This window comes from Sodiomyces alcalophilus (assembly GCF_042370955.1).
Source record: "Sodiomyces alcalophilus JCM 7366 unplaced genomic scaffold ACRALscaffold_3, whole genome shotgun sequence".
Classification (NCBI taxonomy): domain Eukaryota; kingdom Fungi; phylum Ascomycota; class Sordariomycetes; order Glomerellales; family Plectosphaerellaceae; genus Sodiomyces; species Sodiomyces alcalophilus.
The window spans coordinates 2,247,862-2,265,175 of record NW_027263534.1 but is presented as its reverse complement, the minus strand read 5'-3'; the positions used below and the strand labels follow the sequence as shown (position 1 = coordinate 2,265,175).

Below are 17,314 nucleotides of genomic sequence, written 5' to 3'. Positions count from 1 at the left end.
TGAGTGTCTGCGCTAAGCCATATTAGGTAATTGGTGGTTGACCGTCTATTGGCTGGTGAATGCCTTTGATAGAAATGTTAGTAAGCAACCGAATACTTTGTCGAATCATTCATCATGAATCGATCCATGACAGAACACTGAAGTATCACGGAAGTCTCGATGTACCTGGAAGTTGAGTATGTATTATTCTCTGGGGTCACTCCATCCAATTCACTGACCAGTTTCTTCCTCCATGGTTGGCAAGTTGTATGTTCCCGAGAATTTCTATTAACTCACACCTCTATTTTCCTCCCGTTCTATACTCGTCGAACGGCTCAAATCACGACAGTATCAATAAGATAGCGGTATAGCAGTTGTACGTGCACTACCCAACAATACATATAGATCTAGCGCGGTACTTGGAGGCGCCACACGCTCTGCTCTATCATTGATCCACATGAAGTGGAGCTTACTCCGTACACTAGGTACTTCGTATTTCTCGATATCAAAACGCCCGAGCTTCCTCCAGTTACTCGGTGGCATCGACACCATGATCAAAGCTCTGCCAATAGCTCTCGATCCATCCACTGAAATCGGACACTTTCCACTCACATATTAGTAGGCGCACAAGCCACTAACTAGAACCACACGGGAATACACCCTTATAATTTCTTCTTGCCTCTGGCCGTCTTTCGTCTGGCAGCCTTCTTATCGCCCGTGGCATCCGGTACTTCCCCGTCCGCCCCCGGACTCCTCCGTCGCATGGTCCCCGTCGACACGGCGACGAATTCATCCTCGCTGTCGCTGTCAGCGAGGTCGAACAGGATCGGCATCCGGAATCGGCCCTCCGCGGCCATGTCGTCGCCGTCAATCGCATTATCCATCGTGACTACGTCAATGTCCTCGTCCTCGGCGTCCAGGCGTCGCTTGGTCAGCTCCTCCTGGCCGTAAATATCAAACTCGTCCTCCCGCTCGATGTATTCCTGGTTCTCCTCGACCTGCGCAAAGTCCGGCGCGAGCCTCGCCCACTTCTGTTCCGGTATGATGGACCATATATAGATCCTGCCCGTCTCGAGCCCGCAGGTGGCCAGGAAATGCCGCTGGGGGTGCCACTCTATCACGCCCTGCTCCTCCTTGGGGCCGTCCAATATCCTCGTCAGACTCCCTGTCCGCCGCTCCCACACGTAGATCTCGTGGTTGTTGTAGGTGGATGCCGCGACATATTCTCCCGTCGCCGTGAAGGTGACGTGGTTCCAAGAAAGACGGTTCACCTGATCTTCGAAATCGTGTTCCTTGATCAGGTACAGGGTATCCACGTCGAGGTCCTGGGCTGTCAGGTTCGGGACGTAAAAAGTCCGAACCTTGCGATCCTGGGAGTTGACAAGGAGATCGCGGCCCGAGCTGGACAAGCGTAGCGTGGTGACGACCCCATTGCACGGCTTTCCCGAGTGTATGACGGCCCTACTCTTGACGTCGATGATATTGATCCAGCCCTTGTTCGTCCCCGATATGACGTGATCTCCGGATGCCGTGAAAATGGTGACCGTGGTCATCTGCTTGGCATCTTCCTTGGCATGTTTTTCCGCTAGCGCATCGTCGGCTTCGGCGCTGGACCGCTTCGGTATTGTGGGGAGCGGTTGTTTGACGGCAATCTCTTCTGACATGTCGACAAGCATGGGTTGGTCCTCGAAGAGCGACGCAACAAAAAGGTACCTGTGAGGCGGGAGGCGCAAGCGCGTGAGCAACCACGAGTGTCCAAATCAAAAGGCATGTGGTGGTCGAGGAGAAGGGTAGCTTACGGGTTGAAGGGATGCAGCTCAGCAATGTAGGCTGGCGCCCTGAAACGGACTTCGCGGTGCCGCTTCCCGGTCTGAAGATCCCATAGCATGACCTTCCATCCCTGGCAGGCGGATAGGAGGTATCGACCACACCCGGACCAGCTCAGGGACGTGATGCTACGATTGTGTCCCCGCATCTTTCTCGCAACTCCCATGGTCTCAATGTCCCATACAACGACCGTGCCATCCACGCGGCCAGAGGCGAGGAACTCGCCAGTTCTGTTGAAGCGCAGGCATGTCGCATGGCCCGATCGAATGGTGTTGGTGTTTGTAATCTGCTCGATGTATTCGACGGCTTCTTCGGGGTCGGCCAGAAGCAGATTCATGCTTGATACGACGTCGGGCGACAAGGTTCCCAGGGTTTACCGAGTCATGGTTCTTGGTGCGCGGACGGGAAGCTCGCTGAGATTAAGAAGCCGCCCTTTGTTGACCTTTGCGTGGTGTGGTGTACGAGGTTTCCTGCAAGGCTGACGGGTGTAGCGTGGGTGGGAACAGGGATTTGCCTGACAAGCTGGATTATGTAATCCTTCAGAGCATTGCTCACCGATGTCACCGAGGTGAGAGACTCATTTGTGACCCCTCCCCCGCCATTTAGCCTTGCGAGTTGGTACACCCCAGACAGGGCTGCTAAGTTCATGACACGACAAAGCTGAAGTAATTCTGTTCAGCTTTCCGCTTCAATCTAATCCCTGGATTCTGTGAGAATAAGATGGCAAATTCGAAGTGAGACCAAGCGAATTCGCGGTAGAAATATTTGAATATGCACTAAACATCAAGTTCACAGGTTCGAATATGTCAAGAGCTTCGAGCAGTCCGATACTCTACTACCCAATACCTGGATAGTGGTGAGGATAGACGGCAGAGGCTTTACCAAGTAAGACGGATCTCGAGCATCGTGTGCAGGTCTCAAATAACACGCCGCAGACTCTGTGCGAAATACAACTTTGAAAAGCCCAATGACAAGCGAGCGCTCGATCTCATGAATGCGGCGGCAAAGGCCGTGATGGCAGAGCTCCCCGAAATCACCATCTCATACGGCATCAGTGACGAGTACAGGTGAGGTGGACACGATGACGGACTGTTCAATCCCCTTGGCCTGTTCCTTCTAACCGTGACCTGCCTGTGAAGCTTCGTATTCCACAAATCATGCACCCTCTTTGAACGGCGAGCCAGCAAGCTGGTCAGCACCATAGTATCGACTTTTACGGCCCACTACATCTACTTTTGGCCGACGTATTTTCCAGACTCGCCGCTGTCGCCCCCGCTGCCTAGCTTTGATGGCCGCGCCGTGTGCTACCCGACAGTGCAGAACCTGCGTGATTACATGAGCTGGCGGCAAGTGGATTGTGAGAGAGACCCTTGTTTGATTTCCAATCTCCCATCCTCTACTCGTCAGGGTTCAGAGTACTGACGCGAGCAACCCAAGGCCACATCAACAATCTCTACAACACAACTTTCTGGGCACTGATACAACTGGGGGGCATGGGCAACCGTGAAGCAGAGCAGTTATTGGCGGTATGGGAAGGGATCGACGCCAAACCAGAGAGACTTGCCATTGCTAACCGATCTCGCGATTCGCTAGGGGACAGTATCAGGCGACAAGAACGAGATTCTCTTCTCAAGGTTCCATATCAATTACAACAACGAGCCCGAGATGTTCAAAAAGGGCAGCGTCGTCTTTCGAGATGTAACTATTGTCCAGTGTCTGTCGTTGAAGACGTTCTCCCACTAACACGATCCAGTACGAGCTCGTCGAACCCGGAACACACAACGCCCAGGAGGAAGCCGACGCCCTCGCGGAACCGGTGCAGCAGTCCAAGTCGCAGGCCGAGAAGGAAAAGAAGCGTCGCAGCAAGGCACCCATCGTCGTCCAGCACCTCGACATCATCAAGGATGACTTTTGGGACAGGAGGCCGTGGTTACTGTCGAACAAGCCTGGAAAGGTGCCGAAGGAGCCATGAAGGGGAGTAATTGGAATTCGAAGACCAGGGAACGGGACCATGGAAAGCGGTTTCCCACGCTGTGTTGACCAGGTGTTTGATTTTTTTCTATACCCTTCTCGCTCAGCTGGCACTAAATGTAGGCCATAACTGCATTCAACGCCATGAAGACACATAAACCCTCCAGCCAGCTGTGCCGTCAGCAAGATGAGATTGGTGAAATGATGTGATGCGTTGGTCGTGCGATGCTTCCATGATGGGAACACGATCAATCGATATAGTGCTTTGGTCGATGTTTCCACTTAGGTTGGAGTGTCGGATCGAGTGATTTGCGCCGTCGCTGGAAGCTGTCGAAGAATCCCTGCTCGGCTCGTGGACTGCGATCCCTCCGAAACCATACTCCTCGGCCCCATCGTCCGTCAACGAGATGACCAGCCTGTGGATTGTCGTATCAGCCTCACAGTGGTCTCGTTTCTGACGAAATGGCCGCAAATCCCTGCTTCCGCTGCCGTACGAGGATAGACGACAACGCTAGAACAAAGGAACATCAACCAGCCATCCGTGCTTCCCGTTTTAACCGCTTCGCCTCCCGTCTCGCCCTCCTCTCCTCCTTGGTCTCGTCCCTCTTTGAGCCCCCCGACGCCTTCAACGCCGCTTTCATCTCCCTCCTTTTCTGCCTCTCCTCTTTCCTCCTCCTCCGCGCTTCCTTCTCCACCCTCCGGGCAGCTCTCCTCGCCCTCCTCTCCTCTTTCGTCTCCGTCTTCTCACCAGTCTCCTGCTCCGTCGTCTCCTCCGTCGTCAAAGGCGTCGAATTCCCCGAGCTCCCGCTACTCTCGGTGCTCTCGGCGCTCTCGTCCAAAGACGACAAAACCGTCCCGTCAAGGAACCCACCCCGCACGAAACACCCTCCTAAACTCCACCGCCCGCCCTTCCCCATCTCGACCGAATTGATCCTCCCCCCGGTAACGGCTTGCACGACGCCAATCTTCCCCTCGGCCGTAGTCGTGGTGCTGAGCCCTTGGAGCTGCTCGTCGAACGCGCTCATCCACCACGTGTCGCTCGTAAAGTGCGCCTTTTGTCCCAGGCCCTTGTTCCCGTCGCGCCGGTTCAGGAGGAGCGGCTTCGCCAGGCCGATTGCGTCCGAAGTCGCATGCAGGGAGTGGCCTTCGCCCCGCCAGCCCTGCGACGTCAAAAGGGCATGCGCGTCCATCTTATTTTTTGGACCGCCGAGTTATTTGTTCCAGTAGTCGGAATGTTTTCGCTAGTGTTTTGTCTCGGTGGGAGAGGCACTCGCGGGGCGTTCGAAGTCGAGTACGATTTTGGAAAATAAAACGTTCGAGAGTGACAAGGTCGGGACATGCGAATGGGAGTCTCTAAAACAAGCAAGGTATCCTCATGGTTATGCCGTTGGGTCGGTTCGAGCAGCGACGTATTTGGTGTTGACCGAAAATTATCTGTAAAATAGTAGAGCTCTCCACTGATCTTCATTTGCATGTGCCGCTGGCGGCGCGTTCAGATTTCTCCAAATTTCATGTCACGTGTGAAGCTTGGTCCGTGCGTCTGCACCCGTCGAGGTATCGCGAGGTATCTCGTCAAATGCGACCGTTCGACAACTCCCCTTAGTGTATTAGTCCCCGATCCGATGCCAGACCTTCCAGCTTGTTTTTCTTTTCTCGCCCATAGTAAATATGCTTCACCAGCCTGCGAGACTCTCGTCCGGTCCTGCTTCCCTCTATTTTATTCGTCAATACCCCCCACCCCTAACCTCGTTGTAGTCAGGACGCCAGGAAACTGGGATGGTAAGCGACCAGCGAGACACTGCGAGTACCCGTCACGATGTTCAATGTCGAGTGTCCAATATAGTATACATAAATGAGGGAAATGGAATGTCGTACAGGGACGGCATGTTGAGTTGGAGCGGAAGCGCGCCGGCCACCGAGGGCGGCTGGATGAGGCCCGGGGTCATTGAAGGCCAAAATGTAGTCTTGTTCAGCGAGAGGCCACTACGTGACACACTGTTTACAGAAGAGCTCCTAGCGGACAGGTATCAGGGAGAAGCATCGACTATTTATAAAGAACACAGTCTATTTCTCATGGTATCATGGTGCATAGGGATATAAGAAATGGAACCTACTCTGCAAGCCATTGAACATATCCGTATCCTGATGATGGGGCTCTGCCCCCTATTCCCTGATTTCCAATCATCACCCAAGCCATGTCCCTCTTTTTCATCGCAACGATAAACCATGGATGATATGACCCCTGCCACAGCAATCTCAAATCTGCACTCACTCCCACAGATGGAATGTGAAGAGACGCCTCCCTGATTCATTATGTGCAAGCCTTGGGCAATAGCATTCTTTGCCTGCCGATGCCTCCCGGATCACCCTCCTATTTATAGTTATGTTCGTCCACTGACGCAGAAGACTTATATCACCGCCAATTTCAATCTGGAAATGCTCGGTCGAATGTGCTGGCCATCTTTGATCGAGGTATGCGTGGCGAGACGACTATGTCCCACCTGATCTCCATGAGCAAAGGTCCCCGCAAAGCAAAGCAAGCATACCATGTCCACTCGCTCACCTCGCGGTCGATTCTGTTAAGCATCTGCAAGAAAGCCACGGACTGCAGGTTGGAGACCAGGTTGGGACTGAATGAGATCGGCCGATAATGGCTGGAAAGCAAAGGTGCTTCTGGCGTGAAGTGCCCAGGTAGAGAAGCCAGTTCCCTCGAAGGTTCGGATTGAAGGATCGTAGCCGTTGGACCAAAAACTCGCAGAGCTAATCGACGGTAATTCCTCCTCGGAAGAGCGTGAATTCCGCCAGTTCAGTTGAGTTGACGCAAGTTCCCCCCCGTCGGCTTCCATTAGCTCGGCATGTTCTTCCGTTGAGGCCGTCGACGGCAGCTTCGGCGTCAACACCACTCGTGCGTCCAAAGGACATACCGGTGCTGGCATTATAAGGGGTAATAATATAAATGCTCGAGCACCCTCGGGCTCACCCTAGTTCCTAACGACATTGGCAAGCACAGAAAGCTGCTCGACCTCATAATCCGCGCCGTTGGGCGCCCGCTCCCCCTTGGGAAGCGCCGCGACTATTTCCACCTCGATGAGATTGACCGTCCCCACAATCAGTTGCGCGTCGAAGACGAGGGTGTTGGGCGGGAAGACCTGGCCGGGCATGGGGGGCTGCGGGGCAAGCAACTTCTTGTTGACTGCCGCCCACAGCTTGTAGTGCCGCTGTTCCTGTCGCAGGGAGGCAAGGAGGTTGACGATGATTTGGACCCGGAAATGGCTGACGGGCATGTGCATCGCTACGCACTGGCGAACCGTTAGCTCGTGGGGACGAACGTCAAAAACGTGCCTCCGCTCCACGTTGAGCATGGGATGGGTCTGGATGCGCAACAACTGAATGGGCGCATCATCCGGGCCTACAGTGGGAATTGACGTTAGCCCAGCACATCACCACACGACAGCATTAGAGGGCTCCCATCTCGTACCTTTTCCAGGAAGGCGGTATATTTGATCCCTAATGGTAGGCTGTTCCCTCTTGGTCTCCGTGGGATTGACAAGGTGGAATTTGGCAGTACTTGTCGCCATTGTACTAGGGGTAGCTTGTGCAGATTGTACCGGCTGAGCGGGTTGAGCAGATTGTACCGGCTGAGCGGGTTGAGCAGGCTGAGCAGGCTGGGCGGCCTGACTTGGCTGGGCTGTCTGGGCTGGTTGGGCTGGCGGAGCGGGCTGCTCGGGGGCCGACTCTTCCTTTTGGACAGCGTTGGACGCAGACGGCCTAGGCGAAGCGGTCATGGTGTTTGGTGTTACGCCCGCGGCCAGAGGCGTAGGAGTGCCGAGACGTTGCTGGGGTGTTCCGGACCTGGTAGCTGTCGTAGCGCTGGCCTCGGTTTCGCCGGCCGCCGGAGGCTGTTCGCTTTCGCGCGGCTCGGCGGATTGAGCCGCGGTGGGGGGCGCAGGAGTATCGGTCGAAGCACCTCTCGGGGTAACCTGGATGGTGATCTTTTTGGAGGGAGGGGCTGGAGTGGACTGGTCGTTGGAAAGCTTGAGCTTGATCTTCGGCTGTGGTGGTTCTTCGACGAATTTCTTGGCCTGTACGAGCTGGTCACGGAAGAAAGCCTGGGAGAGCGAATTAGCATAAGCAAACGGCGTCGTTCAGGATGGACGTGGCGGTAGGAGGGCAAAGTTTATAGTACCTCCAGCTCCTTTGCGAGAGCATAAATGGCGCTTTCGTCCGTGTTGAAGTAATAGGCGTTCCGCCACAGCAAACTCGCGGCTTCTTCAAAAGCGGCCCAGCTCTTGAAATCGGAGATGCCGGTGATTTCCTTCCGGCCGTGGATTCCTTTGACCAGCTTCTGGAGCTTCTTGATGGAAAGAGGCTGCTTGATAACCTGATAGTATTCCTTGAACGAACGAGGGGGCAAGTTGAGGAATTCGTCGAAATACGCGAGGCCGCTGCCGGGAGATGCCAGTCATTAGTATCATACACGGACACGTACGAAAAGACGAAAGAAAGTAGAGCTTGTAGGCATGGAAAAAACTAACGCGTCGTCCTTCTTCCGTATCATCTCCTCGACAATCTTCTCCTGGGCTTCTTGGAAATTCACTTCTTTGTAGGGAACGTCGAGAAAGACGTTGTCGTCCTTGCGGCCGAACGATCGGGAGGTAGGCCCGTTTCGTTGTGGGGTGCTGCCGGAGCGACCGGCCGATCTACGACCGGGGCCGCGACGGAGGATGATAGAAGTGCGCTTCGAGGTTGGGCGTTCGTCCCCTTCGTCCCCTTCCCCTTCCGCTTCCCCGTCCTCTTCGCGCTCCACGCTCTCTTCGACGTCTTTCGTCGTTTTCCCAACGTCCTTCGTCTCCTCCTCTCCCTTTGCACTTTCCGCTTCGCCCTTTGCAGGGGGCACCGGTGAGGTTGATGCAGACGCCATGCTCTTGGCCGTGGACGAAGCACTGGAGGCGGGTCGAGTAGGAGAGGTAGGCGTGGACGGTCGCTCTTCGGCGGTCTCGGTGGGTTCAGTGGGTTCAGTGGGTTCGGGCGGTTCGGGAGGCAGAGGAGTGGCAGTGGCAACGTAGTTTCCCTTCTGGTATGCAGGATTCTTCTTGGTCATATAGTTGCTCAGGGCCTTGCGGACTCTTTCTGCGTCTTCAAAGGTCGACGAATTGCGCGGGTAGAAATCCTTGGCGTTGCAAACCATGCGCTTGAAATAGCTCTCGAGTTCACTGAGGTTGGCGAATTCCTGGTTGTTGAGCTTCTGCTCAATCATTCCGAGAGATATGGGCATGCGCGTTTGCTTGTAGTATTCTTCATTGCCTTCTCGGGGGAGGAGCGTCTCGAAATATCCGGCTATCTTGCGGCCACTGGTTATAACCGTTAGCTATGAGGGCGATGTACGTCACATGAAGTTGCGCGAGCAGGGCGATGTTGATGGTATTGATGAAGTGACGCAAAGTGCTGAACGAATGCCATCGCATAGGGCAAGGTCTGACGGAGAGCCGAGGTCAATCAAGGGACGAGAGACAAACGTACTTCTTATCTGCCGTGCGACGAATTTGTTCTAGGAAAAATAAGCCGTGGGCTGTTGTGGACTCGGGAGTTTCTCCTTTACTGAGATCATATTCCTGATTGAAAATTGCAGTCGTTAGCAAAGGTGGTGTGGTGGGTGGCTGGATTGAATGGCGCGGTTGATGAAAACGCCTCAATCGGCCAAGCTAGTGGGGGGTCCAACGTGGGGGAGGACGATTAGATCAGGTTGCTTCTAATCGCGAAGCGGCGCCGGCGAGGAGTCGCGATTTCCTGGAGGCTTGGAGCTGCTGGGGAGGTGGTTGACGGGTGCGGACTGACTCGAGGCAGCTGTTGTGGTTGGAATGGGGGGGGAGAAGATGGGAGATACAAAGAACAGTGGAACAGATACTAAAGACTATGGGAAGCCACGTACCTCGGAGAGCTTCTGACGCTTTGCAGCGCGTTCCTCGCGTTCCTCGGTATCTGAAAAGGCGGCGCCATTAGAGGCGCTCGCCTTTCGCTTGTGGTCCATCGAAGTAGGTTGCAGTCAGGGCCACAGTGCATGTGCCAAGGTATATGTATGTTTATGTGGATGCGGCAATCGTAACGTGAGATGTAATGAGTTGCAAAGGTTAGTAGCAAAAGTTGAGGGCTTAGTATCGCCACTTTGCTGCAGTGCGATGCGATGCGATGCAAATGGATGCGATTGCGATTGAGGTGAACGCGGTACGCTCAGATTCTGTCGAGGGGACAAAGAAGTGGAGAAGGGCAAAGCTTGGTCACTCGGAAGGCGCTGTTGGAGAATGCATTGTCGTGTACCTATGTACCTTTCTAGCGGTACTCAGAAGGTACTTGATTGATCCGTATTTCGTGGTATGGGCATATCACAAAGTACCAAGTCTGTACCTGACCTGTTTTGTTACCAAGGCATTGAGCTGGCTCTGCTCTGGTAGTGTACTTTCTACATCAGTGCTGATTCATGTTATGAAGATTCCAAGGTCTCCGGCCTGCTTAATTGTACAAGGGAACACCTGATTTTTCCTGGTGTTATGTCAAGACTTGCTCTGGGCGCATGTGGTCTTCCTTTCAAAGAGCGTAGATATTGAGTCCTCACGTTGACGTGTTACACAGCCTGCTGCAGAAACATGTACGGCCTCAAAGAAGTCTTACGTTGTATCTGGCAAGTACCATACTGAAGGTGACTGACCGACCCAGTAATTCATTACATCCCATCCGGGTTGGCTGGCTGTTGCAACGACCCCAGTCTACCGATTCGACGATCGTTTTGAGGCCCCATCCCGATTGGCTGCGCTTTGTTTACTTTGAACGGTGCTCCCCCTCCAACGTCGGCAGTGAGGCCCTTTTTTTTTTTTTTTTTTTTTTTTTTTTTTCCCTTCTCCTTTCGAACTATCTAACAATTCCTTCTATTCCTCCTTCCTCTTCAATACCATTCGAGTCCAAGATACCATTGTTGAATATTGACCTCTCGTACCCCAGACCGTCGCATTTTCTCCCGTTGTTATTGACTGTTATTGACCTCCTGAGGCTTGTCCGACTTGTGGATTCTTGCCAGAGCCAGTGCTCCACTTGGTTGGCTATAGCTGCTCCAGACCCCGCTCATTCTTTCCCGCCACTTTCAGTACATAGTTGCTCGACGGTCCCCCAGAAACACAACCCACCCGACCCGGCTGTCGCGATCAAAACACCATCTGCACCACCGTCGTTCTCCATCCCGGAACCAAGTCTACACATCGACTCACCGCCAGCGCCGATAAGCTCCGACTCTCCTCGCGGGTTCGGCAACTCCGCGTCTTCTTTCTAGCCCTTCCCAACCCAATACCGGACCGTCTCTTGACCGCCCGATTCATCGTCCATTAGCCACCTCACGCAACGTCCCATACCAACCCGGCAGGCAGCAAACATGCCCATCAACATGAACATCGACATGAGCCGTCGGAATCCGTCTCCGAGGCCTCTTTCGGATGACGAGAGAGCTATCCTGGACGAATTCATCGACTCGATTCACTATTCAGCACGGTACGTTCGTCCAACTTTTGTTCTCTTCCGCGAGACCCCTCGTCCTTTGCCGAGATGGGGCGCGACATGACCAAGGAGATAGAAGGAAATAAAAAACTAACCGAGTTATATGTATAGCTACTCGGACAGCGAATTCGAGTACCGACACGTCCAACTGCCCAAGGCCATGCTAAAGGCCATCCCCAAAGCCTACAAGGATTCCAGTCAGGGAACGCTAAAGCTTCTCTGGGAAGAGGAATGGCGTGGGCTAGGAATCACCCAGGTATGTCATGCTCTGCATCTGCTACATGGTAGTCGAAACAATCGCCATGTATGCGCGGCTAACTGTGTCCTCTACCACAGAGTCTCGGCTGGGAACATTACGAGGTGCACGAGCCCGAACCACACATCTTGCTGTTCAAGTACGCCAGGCCCTACTGTCCAAAAGAAAAAGAAACCCCGGAAACCCATTTGCTAACCTTGACATTAGGCGGCCCCTTAACTACCAACCACCTGCCATGTAGGCGCCATGCCGAGCGGCCGATCTGCCCTCCGCGGAACCGGACCCGCGTTATGCGCCGGCCGACGAACTCAGAACATGTCCAACCATAATTCTCTGTCCCATATCCCTCGCCAACCTCCGATATGGGTTACGCCATGACGATGATACGGGAACGACCACTGCTATCTGTTTTTCTTTCTGTTCCCCCCTACGCATCTCATTGTCAACGGGGGTGGGGGAGCGTGATGGCATGCATTGCATTGCGTGTGGCGTTGCATCGTGTTCCATGCCTCGTTCTATCGCCCAAGGAGCGTGACGACAAACCATCCCTGTTTTGGGAGGACTCTCGCCGCTTCCTTTTTTCCCTCATTTTCCCTCTCTCTTTTTCTTTTTCTTTTCTTTTTCTTTTTCCTTCCTTTTCATGTCTCTTTTGGTTTCTATGTGACTCGGTGTTGTAGGTGGAGTGTATATGGAAGAGAGCCGATGTCAAGTCTGCATACCTGGGCTGTCGTTTTTCACCGGCGTTCCGTGACATGGCAGGCTCAGGATGTCTTTTTTTTATCACGGCCGCATCTGATCGGGTCCCAAGGCGTGTGACGGACGGCAAGGCAAGGGGAATGTAAATATATCATCATCAGGGCATTGTGCCCGAATAGCCAATGAGCTTTGCATCGTGACCACTTTACTTACAGCTGGGAGTGACATTTGGTGAGCTGCCAGTGCATTATTCGTATGTTCGTTTGTCCTTGTGAAACTCATGGAATCGGTTCTCGCAGATGGTCTTGGTCAGGGCGGTTTTCATGTTGAAGCATGATAACGAATTGACGACATTGCCGTGATCATCATCGTCGGTACTATTCGCCCCCCGTATCACACTCACTGGCTCCTCTAGGAGAGAGCTGGTCGCCTAGTCAACGACCCGCTTTGCGCTGTACGCGTTGCTAATTCAGGGCTTCAGGTGAGTTCAGGGGGTGTCGACATCTCGGGTGACTACCGGCGTTTGGTGGGTGCTGACTCCGGTGCTATGCGTCCTGGGGGTCCTGGCCCTGTGGGGTAGCTGCGCAGTGACTAAGCATGGATCGCTATGAGACCGTCGTCCCAGTAACAATACTGGTTGTCCTCGTAGCCAGCAGCGAGGAAATTTACTATAGACTCCACGCCGACCTCGAGCTGCTTGTCGGTAAGGGGCTCCTCGCTCACGCTTTCAAAGTCGACCATCATGATCTTGTCTCCCGTGAGGTGGAAATTGTCTAGCTTGGGGTCACCGTGTAGAATTCCGAATTGAGACATGGCCGCTAGAGCCTGGGAGAGCATCCGGCGAAAATCGGCCACCTCTAGCAGACTTCCCTCGGGAGTGGCCAGACACGCGCCACCAATGTCTGACAGTAGCAGCGCTTTGGTGTTGCCATATCTGAGTTGGCCAAAGAATTCGGGGATGACAGTTCCCTGCAGAGGGCGCAGTTTCGCGTAGGTCGCCTTTTCCATTTCGAACTCTTCATCCCAACCTTCCTTCTGCTGCTTTAGGATAAGTCGGGAGGGGAGATTCCACTCGGGAAACGACGACTCGAACCAAACCCGTATCAAAGGTGGAAGTAGGGCGACAAGGCCCTGGATGAATCGCTGGACGGTGGAGGGATGCACTTGGAGGCGCCACACGTTATGGTGTATATCGTCGGCCAGGGTGGCGGTTGCGCGTAGGCTGCGCGTCCGAAAGCGAAACCGCTGTGTCGAGTCAACGTCTGACGGGCTTCATGCGTCCCTGGAAGAGGCCACTCACGATTGTCTCAGCAGGTCTCGTCGGAACACGGAAACTGGGTCCAAGTTTCAGTGGGCCGGGAGGCCGGCGAAGTGGAGGCAGCGGCGTGGCAGAGAAGGTTGGCATTCCCATTTTGATGGATTCATGACGGGCTCGTCCGTCTTGGTGACGGTGATTATAGGGAACGTGGAGGGAGCTTGATGTACATAGTACCCAGTGTACAACGTTCTTCGTACTAGGTACCTTACTAACATGGCTTGGCTCAGGCGGATAGGTACCTTGGCTTCCACCTCGAGCTCGAATGACATTCTCGTGCAAATCATCGTTCACAATGACGCTGAACCGGTCACTGCGACGAGTTTGTCACTCGGCACCAGCGATCTTTGTCCCTCTCTCACTTGGTTCATTCCGCCCGAATAGCCGTTTTCCCATACCTTCGTCATGCACGTTCAACCACCTTTCCACAGGACTGGGATTATTTTCAACGGCGCGACCGCGGTCCGATCCGCGCGTGTTCCCAAGCCAAGGATTCGATGTCGTTGATTCGAAACAGGTCGTTGAGGAGGAGGGGATACCAGAATACGACGCGCATCATTTCTATCCTGTTTTCTTGGGGGAAATATTTCATGGCAGATACCAGACTGTATCCAAACTAGGCTACGGTTCATCGTCCACTATATGGCTTGCCCGGGACCTCCAGTACGTAGTCGTTTGTTTTTTGTTTCATTCTATTTATATAGTCGACTAAGAACGTAGAGAACACCGATATGTAGCTCTCAAGATGTACATTCATAGCTGTCTTCAGCATCGCGAGTTGCCTTTCTATGAGCACTTGGACACGATCCTTCCCAGTGCACATGTCGGGGCGGGGAACGTGAGAAAGCTCCTGGACTCGTTTGAGGTTGTTGGTCCCCACGGAACGCATATGGCATTGGTTCTTCAAGCGTCCCAAATGAGCCTCCGCGACATGGACACTGTCTTTATGAAGGGCCATGGGTTTGAGGAAGAATTTGCCAAGGGTGCCATCAATGAGCTCCTCGAGGCAGTCGACTTTCTCCATACAGAGGCGCAGGTGATACACACTGGTAGGCCATCATCCACTCACCTCTTCTCTCTCAGCAACACTTGCTCAATAAAAACCCAATAGATATCCACCCAGGCAACCTGCTTCTCGGGATAGACGATGATTCCCATTTTAAGGGCATGGAGGACGCAGAGTTCTCAAGCCCTGCACCCCGCAAAGAAGTCGCTGGCCGGACCATCTATTTCTCTCGCCTCATGAGGCCCAAGGTTGGGCCGCTTCTTCTCTCCGATTTTGGAGAAGCTAGGTTGGGTCCTGGCCCTCATGCCGGGGATATCATGCCCATTATGTACCGAGCCCCCGAGACGCTCTTGCACATGCAGTGGAGCTACCCAGTCGATATATGGGGTGTGGGACTTACGGTAGGTCGAACAACATCACAACTTTTCAAAGGCGATTCCCGGTGCTGAGCAAATTCAGGCATGGGACCTCCTCGAAGGAAAGACGATGTTTAGCGCGCGCAAAGATGACGGGAGCTTCTCGGACGGTGTCCATTTTTCTGAGCTCATTGCCGCGCTGGGTCCACCGCCCCCTGGTCTCCTGAGCCGACACCGTGAGAGGGCCCTCGAGTACTGGGATCAAGATGGTATGTGTTCTTTGTTCTCATTGGATCTGTCTGCCTCGAGGCTGTACTGACCTGTGTCTGGGATTTGTAGGGAACTGGGGGGGTTTTGTGCCCATCCCAACGGCAAAGACGTTGGAGGCTGCCGAGACGAAACTGACGGATAAGACGCACTTTTTGCAGTTTATACGGAGAGCTCTTACCTGGGATCCCAGCAAGCGGCCAACTGCTAGGGAGCTATTGCAGGATCCGTGGTTGCGGGATTAGGTCTCCTTTGGTCGTCTTCCAAGACAGCGTTGTCTTTAGCTAGTTGTGGAATAGAACTAGGGATCCCTAGAACTAAGGCAATATATAGGTAATTACGGTCGGAGTGGTGACTTTTCCTAGAGTCACCGTAAAGATCAGTCAGGACGAGTGACGAGTAGGCCGCCAACTTGAAGATGTACTGACCTGACCGCGTAAAAGACCACATGCTTTGAAATGCATCTCCCTCCACGAGATCTGATCAAAAAAAAAAAAAAAAAAAAAAAAGGCAGTGTAAGATGCGACGTAACAGGATGCGTATTCCAAAGTCGAGGGGGTTATGTTGTAGTGCTGAAGATGAGAAACGCATTGATTGGTACGTGGTGGTAGCACAAATTACTCGGTTGTTCAGACCATTGTAGCCGTTGGACAAGTTTGTTAACAAGACGACACGCGTAATACTTTCCTTTTCTAGCCGCTTTCTCATTCTATCAAGGCTAGAACGTCACTTTTATTTCCCCTGTGGCCCTACGCACCCTTTCCGTGCGGTTAACTCTAGTTCTCGCAACAAGTATACCGCGAAGCAACTTGCAAGTTTCATGCCGCCGCCGAGGAAGCTCCGCCACAATAATCGAAACATCTCCGACATGTGGGACGGGATAGTTGGCATGGGTGGAAGCAGTTTCGTGTGGTGTACCGATAAGAAGATGGCGTTGAAAGCCATGCAGTGTGGCACGAAGGCAAACGCAGAGCATATTGCGAGGACGACTGCGAGAAGCAGCTCGCTCGAGAGGCGGCCATCTACAAGCATCTAGGCGAACATGCACGAATTCTCCGATACTACGGCTTACGGGAGATCCACGCCGGCATCCACGCTCTCTGTATGGAATATGCGCCGTTTGGAGACGTGCGAACGTTCCTTCAGGCAAATACGGAAAAAGCAGGGCAACTGTCTGAGCATATTCGACTACAGATGGCTCTCGATGCTGCCTTGGGAATAAGTTATATTCACGCGAGGGGAGTCGTACATGGCGACATGAGCTGTCGCAATCTATTCCTCTTCGAGAACTACCGTGTGAAGATTGGCGATTTCGGGGGATCTTGGATTGAAGGCTCGGATTTCAAGATGTGCACCTGGGAAGAGCCTGCGTACGAGCTGCCCCTCCGGGGGAGGGAGTTTGAGGGTCGGCCAGCCCGAAAGAGGGAGCTGTTCGGGCTTGGATCTGCAATCTACGAGATGCTGGTTGGTGTGTATCCCCATGAAGGGCTGGATGACGATGAGATTGAGCAAAAATTCGCTGCAGAAGAGTTCCCAAGCCTGGACAGGGTTGCAGCTGGTGATATTATACAGAAGTGCTGGGATGAGAAGTTTGAAGCGCAGACGAGGTGGTGGTAGGTATTCGTATTGCGTCTTGCACGTTCGTACAAGGGAACTCGGGGTCTTGGGTTGATGTTGGGTTGCTCTACTCGGGCACGAGTACGTGTACGAATAGACCGGCTTTTGGAAGCCGAATTCCGTGCTTACATACACAGGTTTATTATCCACTTTTATCGCCTTTCTATTTCCGTAGGGCATATTAGTAACACAGTGTAATGTCGGAGACATGACTGTGACACTGTGTTCACTAGGCGACCCACTCAAGCTTCGGCATCTACGAATCATGCGGCACCACTTCTAGACTTTGGGGAGCTCAAAGGCCACATCACCATCTTCAGTCTTGAATCAGGTCGTACGTCGTATTCGCCGCTTTCTTCTCAATCATTGGCTCTTCCTAATTTAGAAAGTGCATATCTGCAGTCTCTGAATGTCTCTCATCTTCCATTCTTCTACATGATTCACGGAAATCTTCATTCCTTCCGTTAGACAACCACCAAAACGTG

General features: G+C 53.3%; 8 protein-coding genes across 8 annotated transcripts; 5 read left to right on the top strand and 3 right to left on the bottom strand.

Annotated features, from left to right (window-relative positions):
* Positions 1-322: 322 nt before the first annotated feature.
* ACRALDRAFT_1049271 (uncharacterized protein) lies at positions 323-2,289 on the bottom strand. Its single transcript, XM_071015589.1, has 2 exons — positions 1,779-2,289; positions 323-1,692 (listed from the first exon to the last, which is right to left on the bottom strand). The coding sequence occupies exons 1-2, from the start codon at positions 2,141-2,143 to the stop codon at positions 642-644; spliced, it is 1,416 nt and encodes a 471-aa protein (XP_070876072.1). The 5' UTR covers positions 2,144-2,289; the 3' UTR covers positions 323-641.
* A 237-nt stretch (positions 2,290-2,526) lies between these two features.
* Positions 2,527-3,778, top strand: ACRALDRAFT_2041575 (uncharacterized protein; the record flags this gene model as incomplete). The annotated part of the gene is made up of 7 exons (XM_071021161.1): positions 2,527-2,540; positions 2,602-2,691; positions 2,742-2,873; positions 2,946-3,163; positions 3,244-3,332; positions 3,400-3,504; positions 3,560-3,778. 7 exons carry the CDS (start codon positions 2,527-2,529, stop codon positions 3,776-3,778), a joined length of 867 nt encoding a protein of 288 aa, XP_070876071.1.
* A 461-nt stretch (positions 3,779-4,239) lies between these two features.
* Positions 4,240-5,004, top strand: ACRALDRAFT_2026980 (uncharacterized protein; the record flags this gene model as incomplete). The annotated part of the gene is made up of 1 exon (XM_071020435.1): positions 4,240-5,004. One exon carries the CDS (start codon positions 4,240-4,242, stop codon positions 5,002-5,004), a length of 765 nt encoding a protein of 254 aa, XP_070876070.1.
* A 1,754-nt stretch (positions 5,005-6,758) lies between these two features.
* ACRALDRAFT_2026979 (uncharacterized protein) lies at positions 6,759-9,805 on the bottom strand (the record flags this gene model as incomplete). Its single annotated transcript, XM_071020434.1, has 6 exons — positions 6,759-7,186; positions 7,256-7,886; positions 7,964-8,222; positions 8,313-9,128; positions 9,298-9,389; positions 9,707-9,805. The coding sequence occupies 6 exons, from the start codon at positions 9,803-9,805 to the stop codon at positions 6,759-6,761; spliced, it is 2,325 nt and encodes a 774-aa protein (XP_070876069.1).
* A 1,389-nt stretch (positions 9,806-11,194) lies between these two features.
* ACRALDRAFT_2026978 (uncharacterized protein) lies at positions 11,195-11,813 on the top strand (the record flags this gene model as incomplete). Its single annotated transcript, XM_071020433.1, has 4 exons — positions 11,195-11,310; positions 11,428-11,572; positions 11,653-11,711; positions 11,780-11,813. 4 exons carry the CDS (start codon positions 11,195-11,197, stop codon positions 11,811-11,813), a joined length of 354 nt encoding a protein of 117 aa, XP_070876068.1.
* A 1,008-nt stretch (positions 11,814-12,821) lies between these two features.
* ACRALDRAFT_1075753 (uncharacterized protein) lies at positions 12,822-13,679 on the bottom strand (the record flags this gene model as incomplete). Its single annotated transcript, XM_071018428.1, has 2 exons — positions 12,822-13,513; positions 13,569-13,679. The coding sequence occupies 2 exons, from the start codon at positions 13,677-13,679 to the stop codon at positions 12,860-12,862; spliced, it is 765 nt and encodes a 254-aa protein (XP_070876067.1). The 3' UTR covers positions 12,822-12,859.
* Positions 13,680-13,878: 199 nt separating this feature from the next.
* Positions 13,879-15,695, top strand: ACRALDRAFT_208935 (uncharacterized protein; the record flags this gene model as incomplete). Its single annotated transcript, XM_071022539.1, has 8 exons — positions 13,879-13,948; positions 14,015-14,260; positions 14,321-14,592; positions 14,637-14,963; positions 14,995-15,214; positions 15,255-15,441; positions 15,578-15,604; positions 15,656-15,695. 8 exons carry the CDS (start codon positions 13,879-13,881, stop codon positions 15,693-15,695), a joined length of 1,389 nt encoding a protein of 462 aa, XP_070876066.1.
* A 459-nt stretch (positions 15,696-16,154) lies between these two features.
* Positions 16,155-16,829, top strand: ACRALDRAFT_2103461 (uncharacterized protein; the record flags this gene model as incomplete). Its single annotated transcript, XM_071023135.1, has 1 exon — positions 16,155-16,829. A coding segment is annotated over one exon (675 nt), but the record flags the coding sequence as incomplete, so codon positions are not given.
* Between the last annotated feature and the right edge of the window lie 485 nt (positions 16,830-17,314).